Source organism: Crinia signifera, chromosome 4, assembly GCF_055691185.1.
Source record: "Crinia signifera chromosome 4, ASM5569118v1, whole genome shotgun sequence".
Taxonomy (NCBI): Eukaryota; Metazoa; Chordata; class Amphibia; order Anura; family Myobatrachidae; genus Crinia; species Crinia signifera.
In genome coordinates this window covers 167,055,737-167,081,489 of record NC_139220.1, presented here as the reverse complement: position 1 = coordinate 167,081,489, position 25,753 = coordinate 167,055,737, and the positions used below count along the sequence as shown (strand labels likewise).

General features: G+C 42.0%; 1 protein-coding gene across 4 annotated transcripts in view; it reads left to right on the top strand.

The window, feature by feature from the left end:
* GRAMD4 (GRAM domain containing 4) overlaps nt 1-25,753 on the top strand; it is a 144,738-nt gene that overhangs the window by 81,699 nt on the left and 37,286 nt on the right. For all 4 annotated transcript variants that reach the window (XM_083182919.1, XM_083182920.1, XM_083182921.1 and 1 more), the window contains 7 exons: nt 1,281-1,306; nt 1,887-1,978; nt 5,199-5,290; nt 18,988-19,036; nt 21,388-21,459; nt 22,836-22,879; nt 22,972-23,081. In XM_083182919.1, coding sequence (XP_083039045.1) covers nt 1,281-1,306; nt 1,887-1,978; nt 5,199-5,290; nt 18,988-19,036; nt 21,388-21,459; nt 22,836-22,879; nt 22,972-23,081 — 485 coding nt within the window. The remainder of the gene's footprint in view (nt 1-1,280; nt 1,307-1,886; nt 1,979-5,198; nt 5,291-18,987; nt 19,037-21,387; nt 21,460-22,835; nt 22,880-22,971; nt 23,082-25,753) is intronic.

The following is a 25,753-nucleotide window of genomic DNA, read 5'->3' as shown; positions in this document are numbered from 1 at the left end:
AAGACCGACCGATTTCAATGTTAAAAGATTTTTTAACATTGAAGTCTATGGAAAAATCGGGTCAATCGGTCGGTCGCATCGCGGCCGATTTTAATTGGTCGCGACCGACCGATTGACCCGATTTCTGTCAATCAAATGGAAAAAATTGTAAAAAATCGGCCACATCGTGAGGATCGTGTCCCTTAATTAAGAGCCACGATCACTCACGATTGTGGCCGTTCTAGGAAACAAGTACCCACGCTTTAATTTAAAAGATCACATTACAGTTCACCTAAAAAAGATGACGAATGCTAAACGGAGAATCATGGCGAAAATCAATGGAGAAAGCAGTTCTCCATTTGAGCATTGAATACACTGTCGGCGAATTCCACTAAAAACCCCATTGAAAATCACAGGCGAATTGTGGAGAATAATTTACGGCGAATCGGCAGACATTCGCTGTTCATTTGTGGCGAATTGCCTCCATTGAATAGGGAGAATTGTTTTTTCTAACAGAAAATTCGCCGTAAACCCAGCGAATTGCCAGATTCACTGAAAAAAAACGGCGAATCTGAGGCATTGAATACTGGCCACTGACTTTCTCTTACAAACACATATTGCAACAAATAAAAATGTGAATGGAATCATGTAACGGGTGAGAATACATTTTTTTTATGAGTGAATCATACATCTTTAGTCATAGAGAATTGTACCCAAAGTGTGTGACCATAATATTCAAGTTCCACTTCTATTTGTCTTAGTTCTATCCTTTTCACACTTTACAAATAACCCGGGTCACTGTGCGGTGTGAAAGGGCCTTTTCAAAAACCCTGGGTCGAGCAACCCGGCAATCTGACCCGGTTTAAAAGAAGGATTATACCCAGGTTGGACCCTGGTTGCTGGGTAGTGTAAACAGGTAACCCAGGTCCCATCCACAACATAGGAAGGATCCGGTGCTCACCCGGCCCCGTACAGGGGGGGGGGGGGGGGTATGTGTATCGGAGGCCACCGGCACTCACTTCCCTGCTGCAGACCGGCGCCCTCCAGTGGCCGGCACCCAAGCAAATGCCTAGTGGTGGAGCCGGCCCTGAACATGTCAACTCTCTGCCCCACCGATGCCGTGTGCAGAGTTTCACCACCCGTGTCCAAATCCCAGGTGCGACTAGGCATTTGCAATGTAAAAGGTGTATTACAGTATAACTTTACAAATGGCACAAGCTATGCCTTTCCTATAAGTTAGATACATTATTTTATATATATATATATAATGCAACTTACTGTGTTCTTTTATTTCCATTTAGACTGACAGAAAATATGAGACGATTGAGTAAGTATTCCACTTTTATTACTTTTCGGCGGCATAATGTCTGAGATTATATTTTTAATAAGACAAGTGCTACTTGTTTAACGAATGTTGTATTCAATTATTTTAAAGATCAGAGGGTTATGATTCTACTGCTCAAGAACCTATGAAATCTAATTAAGAGGACCTTGTAACATTCTCTGATTAACTAGAGTTGATTTGTAGTGTACTATACTAGACATTTCCTAGTTCACCCTTTGTGAGAATCCTTTTTTTTTTAAATTTTTTTTATAAATACTGTATTTAGAAAATAAAGTGCATTATGCAAAATGTTAAGCAAATGCAGCATTTTATTGCAAGGGTGCATTAACTTGTTAGGACCACTTCAGTTTTGCAGTATGCTTACATAAAATATATCTCCTCTTAATATAAACCAATCGCGGTAGCAGATAATTGAGTTGAGTCTGTATTTGATGGATTTGGTAACATTTAAAAATAAAGTTGTAATTAAGCAATGTATAACACATTACATGATACTTGATGCCTGGTGATTCACTGTTTAAACTTTGTTTCAAATTTTATTTCATTTTGTTTTTGTTACTAGAGAGAGGTGCCAAACCTGTCACGAATTTCGTGAAGAACCTTTCTGCCTTATCAGACTGGCATTCTATCTACACATCTGCTATTGCCTTTATTGTAAGTATTTAACATTTTGTTCCCTAAATACATTTTTCCATTTTCTATGGATTTAACAGGTTTTTTTTCCAGACCTGTTATGCAACACTAATTTAACACTAGATAGATAGATATCAATCCGGTGGTATGTTTATCTGCTGTTTTAAGCTAAAATGAATCTACTTTAGGTTTCCATTTCTCTGTATTCTTCTTGTTCTTCAGGAGAAGAATGTGTCGCTAATACACACATATCTGTGATATCAGTCACCGCTGCTGATCAAACATTGTCAGGATCTGCAAGTTGTCTGGACCTGAGGCAGTAGCTGAGGATGTTGTATAGAAATTCTGAGGTTAATTTATATCCACATAAGTGGAATAAGAAATAAGATTTTTTTTTTTTTTTGAACATGTAGATAACAAACCTAGGCACTACGGGCAGTGTCTGATCACCAGGGTGGCTAGTGTATATAATGTTCAGGTGACTGCAGGGAGTTCCCATTAATATTATAGAAGAGTCTCTGTAGTAATTGGTAATAACAATACTTCCTAGCAGTAGGACAACACATGGAAATATGGATTAGAGGTGAAAACGATTATGGGGGTATTCAATCCACAGGTCATGACTGTCGATCCATCCCAACAGCTGTGACCCAGGCCCATTTTAATTTTGCTCGACCGCATATCGCCAGGCGGAATTTAATGTCCCGCCTGGCGATCGTTTAAAAGGGGACGTGTCCAGGTAAACGGCTTTGAATTGTCGAGATTCACCCGCGATTGCGACAGTTCACGGCTGTTATCGACAAAACGGGCCCAACAGCTTTTAAAGTTGGGCCCGTTCTATATATCTTACAAAAAGAAAAATGAGTGAGATACTTCCTCTGGCGCAGCAGCCAAAAACAATCTCAATGTTTGATGAGGAGACACCCCTCCCCCAAAGCATACACAGAAAACAGAAATTTCAAACAGAGATATTTTAGCGCTTATACAACCCGGTACTTCCCTTCAAGTGGGTATTCTTTCAGAGATGGGTCCTCTGATGCTCAAGATCCAAATTTTTGATAAATGTTCATGTAGAATATGAAAAGAGAACACATAGAAATAGAACACTGGTGAGGATTGTCCCAAATCAGAAAAAGACACAAGAAAATTCTGTGGTCTGTTCTTCACCCGTGTGTTTGGGCCTACAGGGCTTGTGTGGATTAACCCTTCACCCGTATATAAGGGTTTCGTACCCGACTCACATAAATGGTGGGTAAAAAACACCTATCAAGGTATCTTTTATATGGCTCCCGGATACAATATGTACAGGTCAGATGATAGAAATGAGGTGCATACCCCAACTCACTCAGCAAAAAGTAGGTACATTCCCATCAAGGTATCTTTATGGAGACAAACACCGATGGATTTTCCCACAAAAACACTTTATTTACACTGATCCTCCAACAGCAGGATGCACCATAAAACAAAACAATAAAAAAGGTAGTGAGGACTACAAGAGCTTCCAGATCAATTGGAGATGGGCAGATGTTTAGTAAACAAAGTCTACAACCTGGAGTGGTGTCCGGACTCGCATCCCAGGTGTGACTTTGGGCCGTATTCTCCAATCTGGATCCAAATGATGTCCTCCTTCTCTGCTCCCCTAGGGGAGCAGAGAAGGAGGACATCATTTGGATCCAGATTGGATCCAGATTGGATCCAGATTGGAGAATACGGCCCAAAGTCACACCTGGGATGCGAGTCCGGACACCACTCCAGGTTGTAGACTTTGTTTACTAAACATCTGCCCATCTCCAATTGATCTGGAAGCTCTTGTAGTCCTCACTACCTTTTTTATTGTTTTGTTTTATGGTGCATCCTGCTGTTGGAGGATCAGTGTAAATAAAGTGTTTTTGTGGGAAAATCCATCGGTGTTTGTCTCCATAAAGATACCTTGATGGGAATGTACCTACTTTTTGCTGAGTGAGTTGGGGTATGCACCTCATTTCTATCATCTGACCTGTACATATTGTATCCGGGAGCCATATAAAAGATACCTTGATAGGTGTTTTTTACCCACCATTTATGTGAGTCGGGTACGAAACCCTTATATACGGGTGAAGGGTTAATCCACACAAGCCCTGTAGGCCCAAACACACGGGTGAAGAACAGACCACAGAATTTTCTTGTGTCTTTTTCTGATTTGGGACAATCCTCACCAGTGTTCTATTTCTATGTGTTCTCTTTTCATATTCTACATGAACATTTATCAAAAATTTGGATCTTGAGCATCAGAGGACCCATCTCTGAAAGAATACCCACTTGAAGGGAAGTACCGGGTTGTATAAGCGCTAAAATATCTCTGTTTGAAATTTCTGTTTTCCGTTCTATATATCTGCCTCTTCAATGCTGTCTGGCAAGACAGCATTAAATAGGAGCCTAGCGCTATTTCCCACGTCTGAACTAGCAGAGGGGATTGAATACCCCCTATGTCTCTAATCCGCTTTACCAGAATATGGCACTCTGGAGCTCTTGATAGTTGACATCCAAGCTGGAGATGTAGACAGGTACCGTACCACAGGGTACATTTTAGGTCTGTGATGCCTGGTTGAGCAAACTGAGGGCTGATACTCAGGATTCTGGCTTTAGTAATGCACTGGAACCACTGGGTAGTGCGGAGTTACACTAGCTAGCACTGGAGAATAGACTGGCCTTTGGAGCCAAACTCTGAAACAGCAAACTAGGAAAACAGGCAGTAAACAGCAGAAGTTGTTCTAGTCATGATTAATAGCCAGGTAGCAACATATATATGGAGGATCTGACTGCTACCTGGTATCTGTAGTTATGTGCAGCACATATGGACTGAATTAGTTGAGCAATGGTCAGCTGATCTAAGGCATGTTGGCTGCACCCATGACCCGCCTCCAGATGAAGAACAGTTGTTCATATTGTTATGGCTTGGAACATGTCCTGACAGTCTAGGTGAGTAATGTACTGCTATGAAGTGACTGCACCTGGTGCAGAGGCTTTACCAATCAGTCATGTTACAATGATGGCAAGTGATGACCATCACAATTTTAATACATACCAATAAAGTGTTTGGCTTTTATATTGTCAGTAATCCCAGTGCACCCAAGACCTAAATCTACTTATCTTTGCTACAAATTCTATAAGCATGATTTAATTGGGACTTGTATACCTATGTAATGTTATTTATTTTTTTGTTCATGAGTACTATTGTATAATACTTTTCCTTTATTTTTAGATTTACATGAATGCTGTGTGGCATGGCTGGGCCATTCCCATGTTTTTATTTTTAGCTATTTTGAGGTTGTCTCTAAATTACCTCATTGCCAGGTAACTATGATGTTTCTGTGGATTTCTATCCCTTTTTTTTTTTTTGGGGGGGGGGGGGGGGGTGTAATGGGAACACATGTGATGTAAGATGAAGACTTGTAAAGTGAAGTAAAAAACACTAGGTGGCAGATTTCTTCTAAGGGAAAAAACATATATATGCCTTTCTCTACTATCACAGAGGCTTATATTCTGAATAGATTTTTTGGTGCTGAATGTCACAGCTCGGGAACACTCTGTATGTGGAGTGTCCCCTCGCATGGCTTGCAACTATTCTATTCTAACTTGATGTCCACTTGGATAGTAAAAAATGATCTCTAAGTGGACTGGTAACAAGAAAAGTCCTGTCGACCATGGACCATGGGGGAGCCCGCTGATGCCGCCAGGTGCCCCCGCACAGCCTCAGGACAGTGACGGGTCCAGCAGCAGTAGCAGACCTCCGGCTTCAGCAGTCCCAGTGGAGTGCTGACATCTGCTGTCACCACCATGGGGCTGCTGGAGCTGGAGGTCTGCTGCTACTGCTGGACCAATCTCCTTACTGGTCAGAGGCAGTGTCCTTCCCCTTCCCGCAGATCCCCAGCTCCTGCTCCCTTGGCATAATAACCCCCCCGGCAGAGAGCTGCCACTGCACTGGCTGCACATCAGCAGACGTACCCCGCACATCAGTTGCAGACCTCCGGCTCCAGCAGCCAGAGGTCTGCTGCTGATGCTGTCGCCGTCCCCGTCCTAAGGCGGTGCGGGGGCTCCCTACTGATCAGACAGGCAGTGTCCCGGGTCTCTCCCCTTTCCTTGGACTACCGGGTCCGGCCTGAATTATACTGCACCTTCACTGCAGTGTCATAACTGCCTACCAATGTCAGGTCACGTCCCCTGCATCCCCCCCCCCCCCCCCTGATCAGCTGGCTGTCAGTCCGCTGAGGGGGGGGGGGGGGGGGATAAAAAACAAATAAAAAATATATTACAGAGGTGCTAATAATACGCAAATCTAAGCAAGACCCTAAAGATAAAATAAAAACAGATTTTGTTTTTACATAAAAAAAACAAGAGAAGAAAACATTTATTTAAAAAGTACACATAACAGTTCACCAAAAAAATGTCGAATGCAAAATGGAGAATCATGGCGCAAATCACTGGAGAAAGCAGTTCTCCATTTGAGCATTGAATACACTCTTGGCGAATTCCACTAAAAACCCCATTGAAAACCACCGGCGAATCGCCAGACATTCACTGTTCATTTGCAGCGAATGGTCTCCATTGAATTGGGCGAATTGTTTTTTCTGAGAGAAAATTCGCCGTTACCCCGGCGAATTGACAGATTTGCTGTAAAGTACGGCATTGAATACTGGCCATTATGTCACGCTGCGCAGAGTCACGTTGGGAGAAGCTGGGCAGCATCTGAATAGGTGCTCAGACGCTGTCCGGCATTAGACTGCACCTTGTCTAATAATTTATTTACCATCAGAATCACCTTTAAAACATAAACAGACTAGCAGTTAAAAATAGAACTTTCAGGCAGCCATTGCAATTTATTTACCATCAGAATCACCTTTAAAACATAAACAGACTAGCAGTTAAAAATAGAACTTTCAGGCAGCCATTGCAATTTAGCCTCCCAAAAGCTATGGGTTAGAAATGTCAAATATTGAATCATCTAGATTTTATCTTGGAACGTGGATCTAAACTACAAGTTCTCAGTCTGTCCTCAGGACCCCACGCAGTGCATGTTTTTGCAGGTTTCCTCACAGAATCAAGTGAAATAATTAGCTCCACCTGTGAATCTTTTAAAATGTTTCATTCAGCAATGAGTGCACCTATTGGGTGACCTAGAAAACATGAACTGTGTGGGGTATTGAGGACCGAGTTTGAGAACCACTGCTCTAAACGATGCTCTGTCATTGCATGCCTCCTGCAGAGGAACTTACAATAGCTGGTCCACCACGATGCCATGTGAACCATAGTGCGTTGTCCAAGCATAGGTGAGGGTGGGCAAGGTGGATGTATTTGCATTGCTAAGGATCTCATACTTCTAAAATATAGGTACAAGCTGACTTTTTACCCTACAAAGCATTAACCAATATTGAAGGACATTATCAATTCTTCTAGCTTTGGCACTTTACACAGTAATTGGTGTTATTGGCAGTATTTATTTATTTACAGTTTCTTATATAGCGCAGCAGATTCTGTTGCGCTTTACAATAGTAGACAGTGATAAAACAAACTGGGTAACAACAGACAGACTTGGATGTAAGAGGGCCCTGCTGCAAGCTTTCAATCTATAGGGATATAGGAGGGAAACACAAATACAGGCACCAGTAATAGGATAACTTGTAGGTCCAGAAAGGAAGCTATATTATACATAAGTGGTGAGTTTTCAGGAAACGCTTGAAAGTTTGGAGGCTATTGGAGAGTCTTATTGTGCGTAGAAGAGCATTCCATAGGGTGGGAGCAGCACGATGAAAGTCCTGTAATGGTGAATGGGAGCTAGTGATCCGTGCAGAAGAGAGACGCAGCTCTTGTGCAGAGCGGAGTGGTCGAGATGGGAGATATTTTGAGATAAGTAAAGAGATATAAGCTGGTGCATAGTGGTTAATAGCTTCATATGCTAGCAGAAGGGTTTTATATTGAATACGGTAAAACACAGGTGTAACGATCAGATCAGGTGATCGATCAAATTAACGTATGCCTCCTGTTATGATTATCTGTTCAATCAATGTATGTCTGGTATGTTTGGTAAAATCATGCCGCCTGTGATTATTATGTGGGAGATCAGAACATGTCATGTATTATGTGTGTGGACTATTGGTGACCCAGGGAGTGTAGCCATCTGTGGACTCCTCTGGAGTTAGGATGTAAGATAAGATCTGAGACCCCTCATAAACCAGATTGGGGGGGAGAGCAATAGTGTCCAGCCAACAGGCCAAAGTTGCTCTGGCCCTCCACTCCAGTGGCCTTATCACTTGAAGAATGTATAAAATCTACTTCAAAGCAGGGACAAATTCTTTATGGGAAAGATCCTATATCTAGGGACCTTCACTAGGCTCAGCAAGGGAATGGTTAAAAATCCCAAGGTTGGGAGGGATGAGGGAGTCTTCAAGGTATAACTAAGACCCTTCTCCCTATAGTCAGTGTCACTACCTGGGGGTCTAGCAAACAGGCTGTAAGCGACCAGAGATTTCTTGTGGAGAACCCCCCCACGTCAGGATTGGTACTTAGGTGTAAGATACGGTTCTGTCATTTTTCCCGTTTATTTTATTTTTGAAATTGCATTTAATCGTGTGTACTTTTAAAATCATTGTAAAATCTTGTAACTATTTTCTAAAGCTCTGTAGTATTTCTAGGAATAAATAATACATATTCTCAGTCCTGGTTCTGTGTTCTTAAGACTCATTAGCCTCAGAAGAGAACGGTCCAGCGTGTTACCATTTGTATATTGTATTGTGCGGTCAGGTGCGAGCCAAGCCGCCCCTTGCGCAGTTTCAAGCGCTAAAATCAGGTTTTGGCTGGTGGCAGTGTACCTCAAGGAAAGGACCCGAGTGTCCTAAGTGAACCCCAGTCACGGCCGGAGCTGCTCAGATTGACGTATCGGAGCAGGCGACCGGTGGGTCCGTGACAACAGGTAACCAATGGAGGGCCTGGCAGAGCGGACCAGCAGACGATGAGCATCTTGCTAGGAAGATCAGCCTAGCAGCAGCATTTTGAATGGATTGCAGTGGCGAGAGTCAGTTCTTGGGAAGACCACTTAGGAGACTATTGCAATAATCAATGCGGGATATCATGTGTGCAAGGATAAGAGATTTAGTAGTGTTTTGAGTGAGAGAAGGTTGTATTTTGGATATGTTTTTTAGATGCATGTAACATGATTTGGTGACAGATTGAATGTGGGAAACAAAGGACAGTTCAGAGTCGAGGGTGACCCCTAGGCAACGAGCTTGTGGGTTAGGGTAGATTGTCTAGTTGTCAACAGTGATGGAGAGATCAGGATGGTAACTGTTCTTAGTTGGTGGGAATATAAGTAATTCTGTTTTGGAAATATATTGAGTTTGAGGTGGTGAGAAGACACCCAGGATGAGATGTCAGAGAGGCATTCAGAGACTCGGCCCAAAACCACTGGTGACAACTCTGGTGTTTATAGATAGATTGGAGTATCATCCGCATATAAATGATACAGAAATCTGAAAGAGCTGATGAGTTTACCAAGAGAGGAGGTATAGATTGATAAAAGCAGAGGACCTAAGACTGAGCCTTGGGGAACTCCGACTGACAGAGGTAATGAAGAGGAAGTAAGTAGTCAGAGAAGCAAACACTGAAAGAGCGATCAGATAAGATGTAAACCAGGATAGGGCTGTACCATTAAGACCTAAGGCCCCCCATACATTAGCCCGACTTGTCCTAGGGACAAGTCGGACCCGATTTCCCCGGCAGCTCCCCGGGAGGTTTCCATCATGATAAGGCACTTGATGTGCCAAGTTGTGCATATGATAAATCGCCATGCGATTTATCATATAAAACTCCCGGGGAGCTGCAGGGGGAGAGCGGGGTGAGGGACACTGGGGAGCAACAGGGGGGGAGCCGGGCATTGTAGCTGTCAAATAGGCAGCAGGCGGTGTGGGGGCGCTGGAGAGCCGGGCTGGGGACACAGGCAGCAGCGGGCGGGGGTGGACGCCGGTGAACGGAGCTGGCCGGGCGCAGCATGACCGGGGACGGGGAGAACGCTGCAAGAAAAAAAAAAAACATTACAAATGAATTGGAAGCCAGTGATTGGCTGAGAGCTCTCTCAGCCAATTGCTGATTGGCTGAGAGAGCTCTCTCAGCCAATCACTGGCTTCCAATTCATTTGTAATGGGTTTTTTTTTTTTGCAGCGTTCTCCCCGTCCCCGGTCATGCTGCGCCCGGCCAGCTCCGTTCACCGGCGTCCACCCCCGCCCGCTGCTGCCTGTGTCCCCAGCCCGGCTCTCCAGCATCGCCCTCCCCAGCGCCTGTCACCGCTGACGCTGCCCGCTCTCCCCCTGCCTGGCTCTGGCGTCCCCCGCCCGGAGGCTGCACATAAGATTTAGGAAATCTTATGTGCAGCCGGTCCGACTGCCCGACTCCGATCCGATGCGCACGGGACCGCGCATTGGATCGGGGGGCTGTCAAACCATGCGATTTGGCCCGATTTCATGGCCCGATTCATACGAATCGGGTGAAATCGTGCCCAAATCGTATAGTGTATGGGGGCCTTAGAGTGCAGTGTTTGTATGAGAAGAGTGTGATCAACCGTGTCAAATGCAGCAGTAAGATAAAAGCATATGGCCACATTTAACAAAGCGTTTAGTTCAATACATAAATTAACAAACTTTTCAATCTATTACCATTGTGATCTTGATATTCTATTTATACCTGTTTTTACCTGTGGAATCTCTTATATGTAATAGTGCATATTTGCTATTCACTTTTTAAACAACTGTGTGTGTTAGTACAAAAATATGTGGTCATGGTTAAATTAAATGTATTTTTAAATTGGCATTTTGAGTAGACCTAAATGTTGTTGCAGTTAAGTTAGGACAAGCCAGTATATAAACAGCTTTGTATAGTTGGTACCAATAGGGTCTCAGATTTTCACTACTGATAGAAGGCTATTCTAAACTATTTTTCAAATTAAATGGATTTAAATATATTTTATGAGAAACATTTGAATTTGATCATTGAAAACTGATCGTGTAAGTGATCAGTCACACAGTTTGCACACGCAGAACCTGTTCTGTGCGGAACAGGTCCTGCAATCGCATTCTATCTTTGCAAATGCCTTTGCTTGATTGACAGGCAGCAGTGTTTGGGGAAGTGGCTAGGCCAAGGACTACGCAGTGAGGTGTAGTTTCCTTAACCTTTCAAACCGCCATGTGAAGGGCAGCCTAAGTAAGGTTAGACTTAATTAGGCTGCAGTTGCAGAGGGGCATAGTGATCTCATGAGGTGCCTCTAAAACTGCAATTGAGTTTTCAGCAATCGCAAATGCACGCAGGAGGTGGTATTACCTTCCTATGTTTGCATTGCTAAGGATCTCATTTGCTAAGCTGCCATACTGAATCAGGCCCCTAGTCCATTAGGATGTAAAGTAACTTGAAAATCCAGTGCATTTCTGTTGGATAGCCCCCCCCCCCAACACGTGGAGGCGATAGGGCACTGACTTTGCTTAAAAAAAGAAGCCTTTTGGATCCACTTTCTGCATACGGTGGCCCCAAGGGGCTTAAACGAGAAAAATTCCCTATTAATGTTTCTTTAAGAGTTATTGATAAATTTTATAATTCTTATGACTGTTCTGATTTTGTGAAGTTCTGTGATTACTTGTTATAATGTAGATATTTTACAATACTAACCGATATGCGTCTGAGGGTGGGTGGGGTGCTTCCCATCCATGATATAGGTACAACAGATTTGTTGCCCTCTGTCCTGGTTGATGGGAGCACCTGCCCCACCTCCTTTTTTTATATAAAAAATATCTTTATTTGTTATGTCTGTCTTTGTATACAGATCCCTGAAAACCAGCTAAAATATATTGTTTAATGCCCTCATATAAAATTTTTAAATAATCATAATTGCACCACCATACAGTTGATATTGAATTTCTCCTTTAGTTGAATTCCCCCCCACATAGTGCTGAATTCTGCAGCACAGTTTATTGTACATAGAAAAAGTCTTTAGAATTCCACCTGACTAATATACTTAGGAGACCATGGGAATCCCCACCGAATATGTTTGAATTATGCTGAAAGTTATATTTTTTAAATATGCACATGTAAAATCATTGTGCACATTTAATCTTGGTGGAACACAACAAGTAAGAAATAGCTAATGCCGTCTGACTTCCTGTAGTTTGTAACGCATAGGTCAGGAGGAATTTGATGCAGGGGACAGCGTCCAATAAGATTATTTGGAACGCACTGGTTCGCCGGAAGTCAGCGGATGGGACTGTCTTCCGGCTAAGTGAACCACACGCCGGAGTACATGCGATCGCAGATTAGATCATGTATTATGGATTTGGTGGTGAGTTCATCTTTGCTATATTTTTTATCCATTATTCGCCCCCTTATATACAGTTTTCCTTTTCTAGTCATTAATGATTGGCTGGGAGCCAGCCCAGAGGAGGTGCCTTATGATATTTAGCTGGTGAGTAGGGTGTCTGCTTTTTAAACTGTCTTGGTGATACCCGTGGTTGCTGTGTCTTGACAAAGGGTCAGATGTGGACCCGAACAGTTGACTGAACTTTTAAAGATGAATTATTAAAGTTTTGCATTTTAAAATACATTTGGATAAAGTCTGGTGAGTGCGCTCATTACTACTTTTGGATATTATTGGTCTGTCTGGAAATATTGGAACCTATTGGTGTCCATGAATATTGGAGTTCATACAAAGATATAGATAGAGATATCTATCTATCTATCTATCTATCTATCTATCTATCTATCTATCTATCTATCTATCTATCTATCTATCTATCTATCTATCTATCTATCGTCTGATGGACCGGCACACCGTATCCAGATAGAACAACAGCCAGGGTGCAGTCACCAGTTGCCACAATATATCCACCAAGACAGCGGCACTCACACGGACTTCAATAAATGATTAGAAAGTACACCACCAAACAGGGTATCTTTAGGTCATAGCGACCTTTCGGATTTTACTACTTTTTCAAGCAAAACACCAACAGGTGTGTGTGTGTGTGTGTGTGTGTGTGTGTGTTTTGTGACATAGACATCCTGGACTGTATTGGCAGAGTTTGGAAACTTCCGAACTACAAGATTTTAACTTTTTAGTAAAATATGGCTCTTTAATATTAAAGTCCTAACTAAAAAATCTACATAAAAGCTACAAGAAATTAAGGAGAAAGTAGTACAGCTTGGTGTAAATGGGTTATTTGTATAGAGCATTCAAGAATACATTAGAATCATTACCGGGTAGACTACTCTGTCCTCTTTTGGATAAGATGAGCGCAAAAGCATTGTAAAAAAGTCCTTTCACATGAGATTATTGTCCTTGAACCAGTCGCAAGCAATGCCAGTTGAGTGAAAACATGACCATGATCTTATGGTTTTGTCACCGTGATATCATCAGGAATGAAGGCATGCCATAGTTGCAGACTGTTTGTTAGTTTTGGCGATTTAAAAATAATAAAAAAAGAATTGCAGTGTCTAATGGACCCCCATACACTAGGGGGACTTATCCAAGCGATCACCCCTCGAGCTGCCTGGGACCTTCCCGCGCGGCCGGATCATATAAAAGCCAAGCTTGCCGTGCTCGGATGCGATCCAGCAGATGGCTTCTCCAGCCAGTGCAATTCACACTGGATCAGACGTGCTGTCGGTGGCATGCGATTTGGATGCTTTTTATGCGATTAATCGTCACAATCGCACATAACGTATCCAAATTGAATCCATGCATTGGTTACCTGTATTCTACCGTATTCAATACAAAATTCTTTTACTTACACACAAAGCCATAAACCAAACTACACCAACATACATATCTTCTCTTATCTCAAAATATCATCCAACACGACCTCTACGCTCCTCCCAAGATCTGCGTCTCTCATCCACACTCATTACCCGTTCCCATTCCCGACTGCAGGACTTTCTTCGGGCTGCACCCACTCTGTGGAATGCCCTCCCAAGCACAATAAGACTCTCCTCCAGTCTCCAAACCTATAAGCGTTCCCTGAAGACTCATCTCTTCAGGCAAGCTTATCAAATTCCAGAACCAGTCATAGAACCTTGCATTCTGGTGGAATCAATGCAATAAAGAATACAGTATCTATCCTTATGTATCAGTGCCTATTTCCCTATAGATTGTAAGCTTGCGAGCAGGGCCCTCCTACATTTTGACTGTCTGTAAATACCCTGTTTTGTTGTATCACTGTCTGCTATTGTAAAGCGCAACGGAATATGCTGCGCTATATAAGAAACTGTAAATAAATAAATAATAAATAAATAATATCGCCTAGTGCATGGCCAGCTAAACAAGGAGTTGTAAAGGGCAACAGAATATTCTGTGCAATAGAAGAAACTGATATAAATACTAATAATATATGGACTTCTTTAAATTGATCACTAATAAAGCTACTAGGTTTACTAAGCAGAGGTTGTGCCTTCTGACGCTACACATTCTGGGGAAACAATATTCCCCTCTTTTTAGGTGGTGTTCTCTAATCACCAATCAGTAACATTATATGCTACAGAGAGTGTCAAGTGCAGATGTTAAGGTTAGCTAAGAATGCCAATATCTCAATCATCTTGGCATATTCTCATTTGATTAGGTATGTTATCTATATTTCAAAGTTGTATCCGTACACATTTTATGCATTTTATTTAAACACGAGCACTGAAGTTTTATTATGTCCACTAACATGCAGAGTCCTGTATTTTGGTGGGTCAGTGCTGAAGCAAGAACCACAAAGTATTTCTGGGTGGTGAGAATTTTTTTTTTTTTTTTTTTTGTTTAAGCTCCCTTTTTTGAAGTCTCAATAAAAGGCAGTTTTAAATTGTCATCAATAGTCGTTAAATAAGGAAACAAATATCTATTTTCTGTATTGCCTTTTTATTTACGGTTTGATCTTTTTAAATATGTTTGAAACCTGTCATCAGTATATATGTAAATGTACAAATACAGACAGATGTCCTATATCCAGGATACAATGATGTGACCTATGAACTGAGAAACAAGCACTTGGCATTTAAGATAAATAGTTGGCTGAACAGTGTCTTGGTTAATAAACCACAAAGAGTACATTGCACATACATTCTGGCAACAGGAAATAAACACAGTACAGGCAGATGTGCTTACAGAGAAAAGAGTGAAGTCTTTGAAAAGACAGTCTTGATTTGACATAAAGACGATCTCTTCCTTTTACATGAATTTAGGGTCTTGTTTTGCCTTCCTGCTATAACTATTTAATGTGATTAATTTTGCATAATGTCATTTATTTTTGTTTAACCTTCTTAGATTTTGTGCTTTTCCATCCTGTATAAAAATCGGTATTACTTATCATGGCCGTTCTGGCTCCGCCTCATTTACACGTGGCCTCATGCACAGGGGGTGGGTTACCGGACCCAAATACTACAGTAGTCTTTGCTGTAGTAGAGAAAGCAGGGGGCACTACTGCTACACTACTGGCTGCAGGATGCCGTTCTATGCTCCATGTAAGCAAGAAGCACGGGTGATGCTGCGCTCACAGAGCTTCTGCACTCAGTGCAGCGCATTCTTTGCCCATAGGTAGTTACAGCGCTGTTATTTGTTTTGTATTCACCTTTGATATGTTACATGCCATTTATATCCAGAGATTGGATTCATGGCCTATAACAAAGCGCTGAAGTTATAATTACTGCTATATGAAAATACATTACTGAGTAGTAATATACACTGCTCAAAAAAAAAATCAAGGGAACACTTAAACAACACAATGTAACACCAAGTCAATCACACTTCTGTGAAATCAAACTGTCCACTTAAGAAGCAACACTGATTGACAATCAATTTCGCATGCTGTTGTGCAAATGGAATAGACAACAGGTGGAAATTATAGGCAGTTAGCAAGACACCCCAATAAAGGAGTTGTTCTGCAGATGGTGACCACAGACCACTTCTCAGCTCCTATGCATTCTGGCTGATGATTTGGTCACTTGAAAGCTGGCGGTGCTTTCACTCTAGTCGTAGCATGAGACTGAGTCTACAACCCACACAAGTGGCTCATGTGGTGCAGCTCATCCAGGATTGCACATCAATGCAAGCTGTGGCAAGAAGGCTTGCTGTGTCTGTCAGTGTAGTGCCCAGAGCATGGAGGCGCTACCAGGAGACAGGCCAGGACATCAGGAGTCGTGGAGGAGGCAGTAGGAGGGCAACAACCCAGCAGCAGGACTGCTACCTCTGCCTTTGTGCAAGGAGGAACAGGAGGAGCACTGCCCGGGCCCTGCCAAATGACCTCCAGCAGGCCACAAATGTGCATGTGTCTACTCAAACGGTCAGAAACAGACCCCATGAGGGTGGTATGAGGGCCCGGGGTCCACAGGTGGGGGTTGTGGTTATAGCCCTTTCACCATGCAGGACATTTGACATTTGCCAGAGAATACCAAGATTGGCAAATTCGACACTGGTGTCCTCTGCTCTTCACAGATGAAAGCAGGTTCACACTGAGCACATGACAGATGTGACAGTCTGAAGAGGTCAAGTAGAACATTCTGCTGCCTGCAACATCCTCCAGCATGGCCGGTTGGCAGTGGGTCAGTAATGGTGAGGAGGGCCATTTCTTTGGGGGGCCACACAGCCCTCCATGTGCTCGCCAGAGGTAGCCTGACTGCCATTAGGTACCGAGATGAGATCCTCAGATCCCTTGTGAGACCATATGCTGGTGCGGTTGGCCCTGGGATCCTCCTAATGCAAGACAATGCTAGACCTCATGTACCTGGAGTGTGTCAGCAGTTCCTACAAGACTAAGGCATTGATGCTATGGACTGGCCCGCTCGTTCCTCAGACCTGAATCCAATTGAGTACATCTGGGACATCATGTCTCGCTCCATCCACCAATGCCCCATTGCACCACAGACTGTCCAGGAGTTGGCGGATGCTTTAGTCCAGGTCTGGGAGGAGATCCCTCAGGAGACCATCCGCCACCTCATCAGGAGCATGCCCAGGCATTGTAGGGAGGTCATACAGGCACGTGGAGGCCACACACTACTGAGCCTCATTTTGACTTGTTTTAAGGACATTAAATCAGAGTTGGATCAGCCTGTAGTGTGTTTTTCCACTTTGATTTTAACTGGGACTCCAAATCCAGACCTCCATTGGTTAATACATTTTGCTTTCCATTGATAATGTTTGTGTGATTTTGTTGTCAGCACATTCAACTATGTAAAGAACCAAGTATTTAATACGAATATTTCATTCATTAGGATCTAGGATGTGTTATGTTAGTGTTCCCTTTATTTTTTTGAGCAGTATATTTAGTGATAGATGCAACTTTAAAAATGAATCCATAGGAAGGTGGAAACTACCTTTTTACAGTAATGGACAAATACCTTTTGTAGAAATATATTAAAAGCTGTCACTATGGGGCATGGCCAGCTCTGTGGGCTGATGGTGTAGGGTGAAGGATCGCACAGTGAATACATTTGAGCTCATGCTCTCCTGAGTAGGTGAGGTGGAATGTGTGATATGTTGACACTTTGAGCGCCCAAACAGGAGTTTAATCACTCAAGGCAGTACTTTAGACTGGTTCAACCTCTTTGCTTGGCACTGACGCATGAAGCAATTGATTGCTCTGATGTGGGTCTATTACTTTAAGGCTTCAGCAAAACAATTGATATTCTCCCCAAACCACATAATTTCACTAGATTATCAATGCTGATCTACTGCACCAAGGTGTCCTCCTTCTATATTGATTGCCAAGAAAAACCTCCATGTTTATTTCTGATATTATATAGCTCAAGATTCTAAAACTGGTTGGCTCTGCCCCCCTACTGATTTACATACCTTTTTTTTTACAACACCCTAGATGACTAATATTAGTGCAGTATTAGTGATTTTTACTACCCAAACACTTTCAGTATGTTTTAATATGTAAAACGCGCTTCTGGATTTTGTGGAGTCACTAATTAGAAGTGTACCCCTTTCCTTACATTTTAAAAAACTTGTGTATGTGATGATCAATATTTGCCATTTTCCTATACGGAAAAGGAGGACTTTGGGCCTGAATCAGGGATGCATGCTCACCCATGGATTAAGTATACCTGATGTTTTCTGTACAGGCACAGGACAGGTTCTTTCTCAGATGTATTACTTCTAAACCACATCCTGATTGACAGTAAAGGAAAGCATTTACTATATTCCTCCATTTTGTGGTAGTGCCAAGACTCTTCCAATGCAAATTTCCTGGTCCTGCAGTGTCCATTCCCAAACATCCTGAGCACCCTGAAGGTTTCTAAGATGGCTGATGTCCATTCAAAGTGATCAAGTCCAGATCACACAAGCATGCAGGGCTTCTGCAGAATTTCCAGACTTAGCTGCTGTGTTTACAGTGTTCATGGCTGAGTCGGGCCCTTTCGTCATAATTGTATAAATGGCATACAGCAGGCCTGACCAACTGTGGTGTTGTGAAATTACACATCCAAACAGTTACTGCCTTATTTGAATATCAAAACTGTGGCAGGGCATGCTGGGACTTGGAAGTTTTACAAAAGCTGGAGAACAACCGGTTGGCCAGGCCTAACATACAGTGTAGAGTGTGTGTTTGTATATACAGTATGTTTTCTTGTTTTATGTAGCTACATGTGTTTCTTAAACCCTTGAGCATTTCACACTTCAATATAAAAGTTGAAATTTTATATTTTCTTTCACTGTATGGATGTATTTGTACATATTTAAGTGTCTGGCATATTTTCCTTTACTTGGTAGTTTTTTATAATTTTTTTTGGTGTTCCCACTTTATGGAAGTGTTTGTTTTTTTCCCGTTTTTTTGTTTTAAACCGAATCTTACTATGTCTGCATGTATGTGTTCAGCAAACAGAACCGTATACTTTTAAGTCACATAATGTACTGTTGTCAAACTGGGCAAATTAAGGAAGCATGTAATTGTTTGTGTTCGCTACATTGGGGAATTCTGTCATTTTTACTAACATTACTTTTGTCGTTTGTCATATTTACAAATATTTTTTTTGTCTGTACCTATACATAGGGGTTGGAGGATACAGTGGAGCATTGTGCCTCAAGTTTCAGAGCCTATAGTAAGTCCTGTAGCAGGTCTGTTATTGATTCAATTTGCCACAGAATCTTGGAGTCTGCCTTCCATGTCTAATGTAGACTAGACTGTAGACTTCCATGACTAGACTGAGTCCTAATGTACCATTTGAGCGTTTGTTCTGAATATTTTGGCTTTATGTGCAATAAAAGCCACTTTACTTTTACTTTATATGCTCCTAGTATTCTCTCAAAAGAGCCAAATTATAAAGCCTGTATTTGCATTGGCTTGAGAATATTGGGGATTTCCTATTTGCTGTGCTAATTGTGGCTTTTTTTTAAGGGTCTACGGGTTTCGTGGTTATGGTAATAAAAGTACTTAAGCACAGGTATCCAATATTAAGAGCTCTTATGGCATCTTCCTCCGAATAGTTACCAATACCACTGTTAGAGGGAACTGGCTTATTGCACTCTTGCCGTTTTGTTGCACAATATAATGGCTATGGTCCATTTGCCAATTTGATCTGCCTGCACTGTGTAGTGTATAGGAAACCCCCCTATTTATTTGTTTATTTTAAGATATTAGGGCTAGATCTGAAACCAGGGCAATGAGTTCTGTGTGAAATCCTGTCAAATATGATTTTCCTTGTGATTTTGACTATATTTACTTGCATATTTAAATGTTTTGTTCAACTTTTTTTTAAATATAGCTAACAATCTAAATAGATGCTTGTAATGTAGTGTACACACAGTTTTGTCTATTTTTCTATTCTATTTAGGTTATACAGTTTGAGTGTCCCTTATCCAAATATACGTTCTCCAAATTATTCCAAAAACCATACATTCCAGAAAGTGAGAATATTTTTTGTTTTTGTTAAAAGCACTACTGGAGACATGATATATAACTGGCTAAATATGTGTAAGACCATGATTGCTTGGTTTTCAAAGTCAGTGCCTGAGATAGTACACAAACTTGGTTTCATATTTTAAAACCTTTTATGCACAAATAAAATGTGTGTATTTCATGTGTTTTGATTTGTTTGTACAACATAAATGAAAGCTACCTCAAGATACATCATTAAAATATAAAAATATTCTGAAATACGTAATAGTCCGTTATCCAAAATTCTTCTGTTCCCGAGCATTTTGGATAAGAGATACTCAACCTGTATAAGCTAAATTGAACGTTTTTTAGCCAAATGCGATCTCTATACGATCCCGATGCGCAGCCCTGTGGGAGCAAAATAAAATAGACTGTGGATTCAAGACTATATAGACCAAATCGAATGTGTACACTGCACCGAGTGATTCAATCGAATTTGGAAGAAATAGACTGATCGCACTGTGTGTACACTACTTAATAGCTGTCGTGATCATTATATTTTGGTTGTAACATTTATTTTAATTGTACTGTCACCTTCTGGTTCAGTAGTGAAATGCAGCATGCATAAAAACAGTTTTAACTTGCATTTCAATTACTCATTGAGATTGTAGCACAAAAGCAATGGAACATTGTTCTGCATGATTATTTAGAAATGCAATTCCGTTATGAAAGAACATTTTAAAAATGTGTAGTTATTCATTTTAATCAATGTAATGTAATATAAATTTGATAACATGGTTTATTAGGTGGCTGAATAGAAGACTCGTGGGCATTATTTAAATGTAGCCACACACATTGTTTCAGTTGTAGATATTTTTCTTTTGTTAAAACCTTTACAGTACAGCATTGTGAGTGCAGCTTCACATGTCTAGTTGGCTGTTGTATTGTTTTTAGCTAGATAATATTTTACAGATTTTTCCTTACTAAACTGTTAAAGTATCTTCTCTATTAGAATTCTGAAACTTTGAGAGGAAGCACAAAACCGATTTTGTTTACATATTTCTATTGTCAAAGTCTGGGTCATTGTGCTGATATCGCGCCGTCAGAGTATTCAAGGGCGTCCCCTTTCCTCGCCCTTTCCACTTCGCTGGTTGTTTTCTGCGAGGTGGAAACAGCGAGTGCGGCCATCAAAACGGCAGGGCTTGCCATAAAATGCAGCGTGCTTGCTGCATTTGTGGCGATTGGCGAGGATTTTGCCAGCACTTAGTACAGCAGAAGGGGAGAGGGTTTGGAGGCGAGGATGGCTTGTTTTCAGCAATCCTCGCCAAAAACAAGCCATCCTCGCCGGCTTGTTTTCAGCAGTCCTCGCCAAAAACAAGCCATCCTCGCCATACAAATCCCCTCGCTGGCAGCTTTGAATGTACCCCATAATAAATGCTATTGATTGGATGTTTCACTGAGTCTAGCAGATTAGTTGAGTTACACATCATAGACCTAATAAAAAGGTAAATAACATATCTGGGATAGAAATGTTGGATACCTTTTTAATATTTTCTTGTTATATTTAATTTTTAGGAGCCTCCAAAAGAAGACCTGACTGTTTCCGAGAAGTTCCAGTTAGTTCTTGATGTAGCACAGAAGGCACAGGTCTGTCCCTGCGTACATCTCTACCCTTCACTCGAAGAACAAACCTGATTTAGAACAATAATTATTGAAGAGTGTGTGTGTGTGTGTGTGTGTGTCTGTGTATGTATATGTGTATATGTATGTATATGTGTATATATATGTATATATATATATATGTGTGTATATATAAAATGAGAGATCTATAGATATATCTCTATAGATATATCTATATATCAAATTATTTTAAAAAGCAAGACTTTAATTTTCCATCTTGAAAAGCTCAAGGCATAGTCAACGTTTCGGGTCAACATCAGACCCTTTTTCAAGACACTGCAAACGCCAGTATCCCAGAAACAGCATAAAAGACGGACACCCCTTTGTACGGCTAAATACCACGAGGCACCTCCTCAAACAGACTCAAAAGCCAATCACCTTGCACATTGGTTAATACATTAGTAAACACATACCATTAGCACGCCCGCCATCTGTGTTTAGATAGTACACATTCACCCGGAGCAGCGTGGTGCCTGGCGTGCGTTCCACCTAACAGGAAGCGACTTCCTGTCTGCTTACACTTTTGCTAGATCTATGCGTCTCAAGGTACCGGAACGTAGATGGATTAGTCCTCATCTTTTCATCAGTATCTCTATAGACTCATTCATTGATGTACACACACACACACACACACACACATTTTTTCCCATACTACAATAGTTGTTTAAGAATATTTTTTTAAGGTGATCCATAGTAGCAGTGATACCAGTGATATTACACACATGCTATAATAGTAAAAACATTGTTTATTTATAATTATACATAGAATGTTGCCAGTGCAAAATCTAAATGATACAGATGTGACCTCATACGCTATTGCAGCAGTCTTTCCAAACAGCCCTTCTTGGCGTGCCAGCTCCTTTGCATGACGCTCCTTTCTCACATACATTTTTTCTTGAATATGCATCTTGGTCACGCTGAAACAAAACCACTTTTTGCTTAGTTTGATAAGTGACAATTATACATTTACTTTAGAAGATTATCTGAATATGTATACAAAGTTCAACACTGCAGTGGGCACATTTTTTTTTCTTGGCAAGTACCCTTGCGCTACTTCTGTGGATTTGTACATGGTGAAAACTAATTCCTGTGGCGTTCGTTGCAGCCCAGCATCTGATACACCCTGAATGGTGGTTTGCTGCATCTGCGGTGCAAATAAGATGCAAATTTAAGAAAAACTCACTTTGCTACACTATCTGGCACTGTTAACTTGCGCCAGTCATCTCACACTGCATGATGTAGGTGTATAAGGACACATCTGGATGATATTGGAATACTTGGTCATACTGGCTCCTTCAATGCACAAATGCTTAAATACTGAATGGACTTTTCTTTCAATACAGAACCTGTTTGGCAAGATGGCAGATATACTGGAAAAAATTAAAAAGTAGGTTTGTTATTTATAAGCACACGCAACGGAAATAAGCACACACAACTCAAAGGAACCAATACTTTTCTCTTGTTTAATTCCCATTTTAGTTTGTTTATGTGGGTCCAGCCAGAAATTACTCAGAAATTGTATATTTGCCTATGGGCGGCCTTCATAGCATCATGCTTCTTTCCATACAAGCTGATTGGACTCTGCATGGGTAAGTTGTCTGTATCTGCTGGGTTTTTCATATAATGTAAGCTTCAATACTGATTGATACCACATTTATTTATAAAGGATATTTGGTACTCTTTACCTAGATGGGCGCCCGCGATTGAAATCGCGGGTAAATCGCGGGTACATAAAAATCTGCTACCCGCGATGACCGCGATTTTCCCATAGGGAACAATGTTAAAAAGGCTGATTGAGCGCGATTTTCATGTAAAATGCCTCAATGCCTGCGATTTGGCCATAGGAATCAATGTTAAATGGGCTACAGAGCCCAAATAGGCACAATTAACCCTTAAATATCCCCCCAAATTTTTAACGCCACCCCACGATCCACGCCAACCCGAAGCGTGGCGAGCGCAGCGAGCCCGCGAGGGGCGGCGGTACGCGTCCTCCGACCTTTTCATGCCCTACTATCCACTAGGGCGTGGAGTGAGAATAGAATAGTGTGGCGAGCGCAGCGAGCCACCGAGCCCGAAGCGTGGCGAGCGCACGCGGATACCTTCACAGGTAGACGCGTCCCCTCGCGGGCTTCACAGGTGTCCGCGTCGCCACGGACACCTGTGAAGCCCGCGAGGGGACGCGTATAACTGTGAAGGTATCCGCGTCCCCTCGCGGGGCTCGCTGCGCTCGCCACGCTTCGGGCTCGCTGCGCTCGCCACACTATTCTATTCTCACTCCACGCCCTAGTGGATAGTAGGGCATGAAAAGGTCGGAGGACGCGTACCGCCGCCCCACGCGGGCTCGCTGCGCTCGCCACGCTTCCGGTTGGCGTGGATCGTGGGGAGGCGTTAAAAATTTGGGGGGACATTTAAGGGTTAATTGTGCTTATTTGGGCTCTGTGGCCCATTTAACATTGATTCCTATGGCCAAATCGGGTCCATTGAGGCATTTAACAGTAAAATCGTGTCCATCGGGCCTTTTAACATTGATTCCTATGGCAAATCGGGAGCATCGCGTCACGGGCATGGCGGATACATTTATGGCCGGCCGCGACGCGACCGACAAGATTTCCATGTTTAACATGGGTTTCAATGGGAAATCGCGGGCATCGCATCGGTCGCGGCCACACATAAATGTACCCGCGATCACCACGACGGGCGCCCATCTAAGTAAAGAGTACCGGATATTTTTACACCATTTGTTTTGTCTCTGTTTTGTGAAATATCCTTTTATTAATCTGTAAAAATCATTTTCTACTTAAACGGTTATTAAAATAATCCTTTTGGCCAGGTATGGGTCGACCACTAGTGGTTGACACATGGAAAAGGTCAACAAGCATTAGTTTACCACTGAAAAGGTTGACATGAGTGTTTTTGGGTTTGCGCTGACATGAACGCCGTATAAGTGCACCATGTTCCCTCGCTTGGGCTTGCCATGCTTCGGGCATGGTGCCTCGCTGAGCTTGGCAGATCATTTTATTCTCTATGCAGAAACAGGGATTATCTGCAGCGCTGGGTTAATGTGCAATTCTTTATATGGGGTTCGCAGGTTTTCAAAATTAACAGATTGTTCCAGAAGTTTTTTCTTCTTTTACTTAAAAAAACTTTTATTTATGAAGCCAATATATATGCAAAAAAAACTTTTGCCAAAGATATAAGTAAAAAACTTTTCCCAAAGATATGAATAAAAAATTGCAAAAAATACAAAATATAAAACACAGTATACAGTCTCGTTCCTTGCAGAAAAAAAGTTTTAAAATAGGCTCACCGGACCTCTCGGGGGCAGAATCTCCTACCACTTAGATGTTTCTCAGTGGGATTTCTTTAGCAGGATGAAATGCTGCTCCTTCACTGGTACTCTTCCCTTCAGGCACCACACTGCCACTGTGGTGACCCTTCGGGTTTTCCCTGTGTTTGGATAAAGTATTCCCTCGTGTGTAGGAGATAGGGACAGGTAATCCTTAGAGCAAAAAGAACACACAGCCTGCGTTCCTCTCACCAGCCAGCACCTGCCTGCGCTCGCAGTCTGGCAGGGTCACCGGGACGCTGATCTTTAAATGTATGCTGTGGGGCTCCGATGTTATCTGGATACCTCTCCCAGGCTTCACTTGAATGTATGTGAGCCTCTCGGGGTGCGATTGTATATACCCCGGTACTGCTCCCTTGTGTCTGGCGGCTTTTTACTTTTCTGTGAGCTCCAATCTCCAGCTGCTCATCTACTAGTTTCAACCTCTTGGGTCTTTCTCAAGATGCAGCTGGAGAGTGTAGCTCCTGATTATTTATCCTCCCTGAGAGTTCCGGTTTGCCTGTTCCTGGGCTTCATGTTCTTTCTTGTACATGTTGCCTGGCTTTCTTAAAGTTGTATACACATATAAAAAAGCATGAAAAATTCTTACACATAAAATATATAAAACCAGATACATAAATCAGGTATATAAAACAAGATGGGGATATTTCTATTTGTAATGCAGTTAGAATACAAAGTCGGCATGGGTTTTATCTGGAGTGAGGTATTGAGGATACGTTATAGAAACCACTTTATTTCAAACTCCCCATTTAGCCCGTTTGGGTGCAATGTATCTAACTCGTAGATCCATCGCATTTCTGCGCGGGCCAAATCACTTTTTTTGTCCTCTCTTCTCCAATTTCCCTTCACTGAGTCTATTTTAAAACTCACAATTTTATTTAATGAACATTCATGCACTTGTTTAAAATGGGCCGA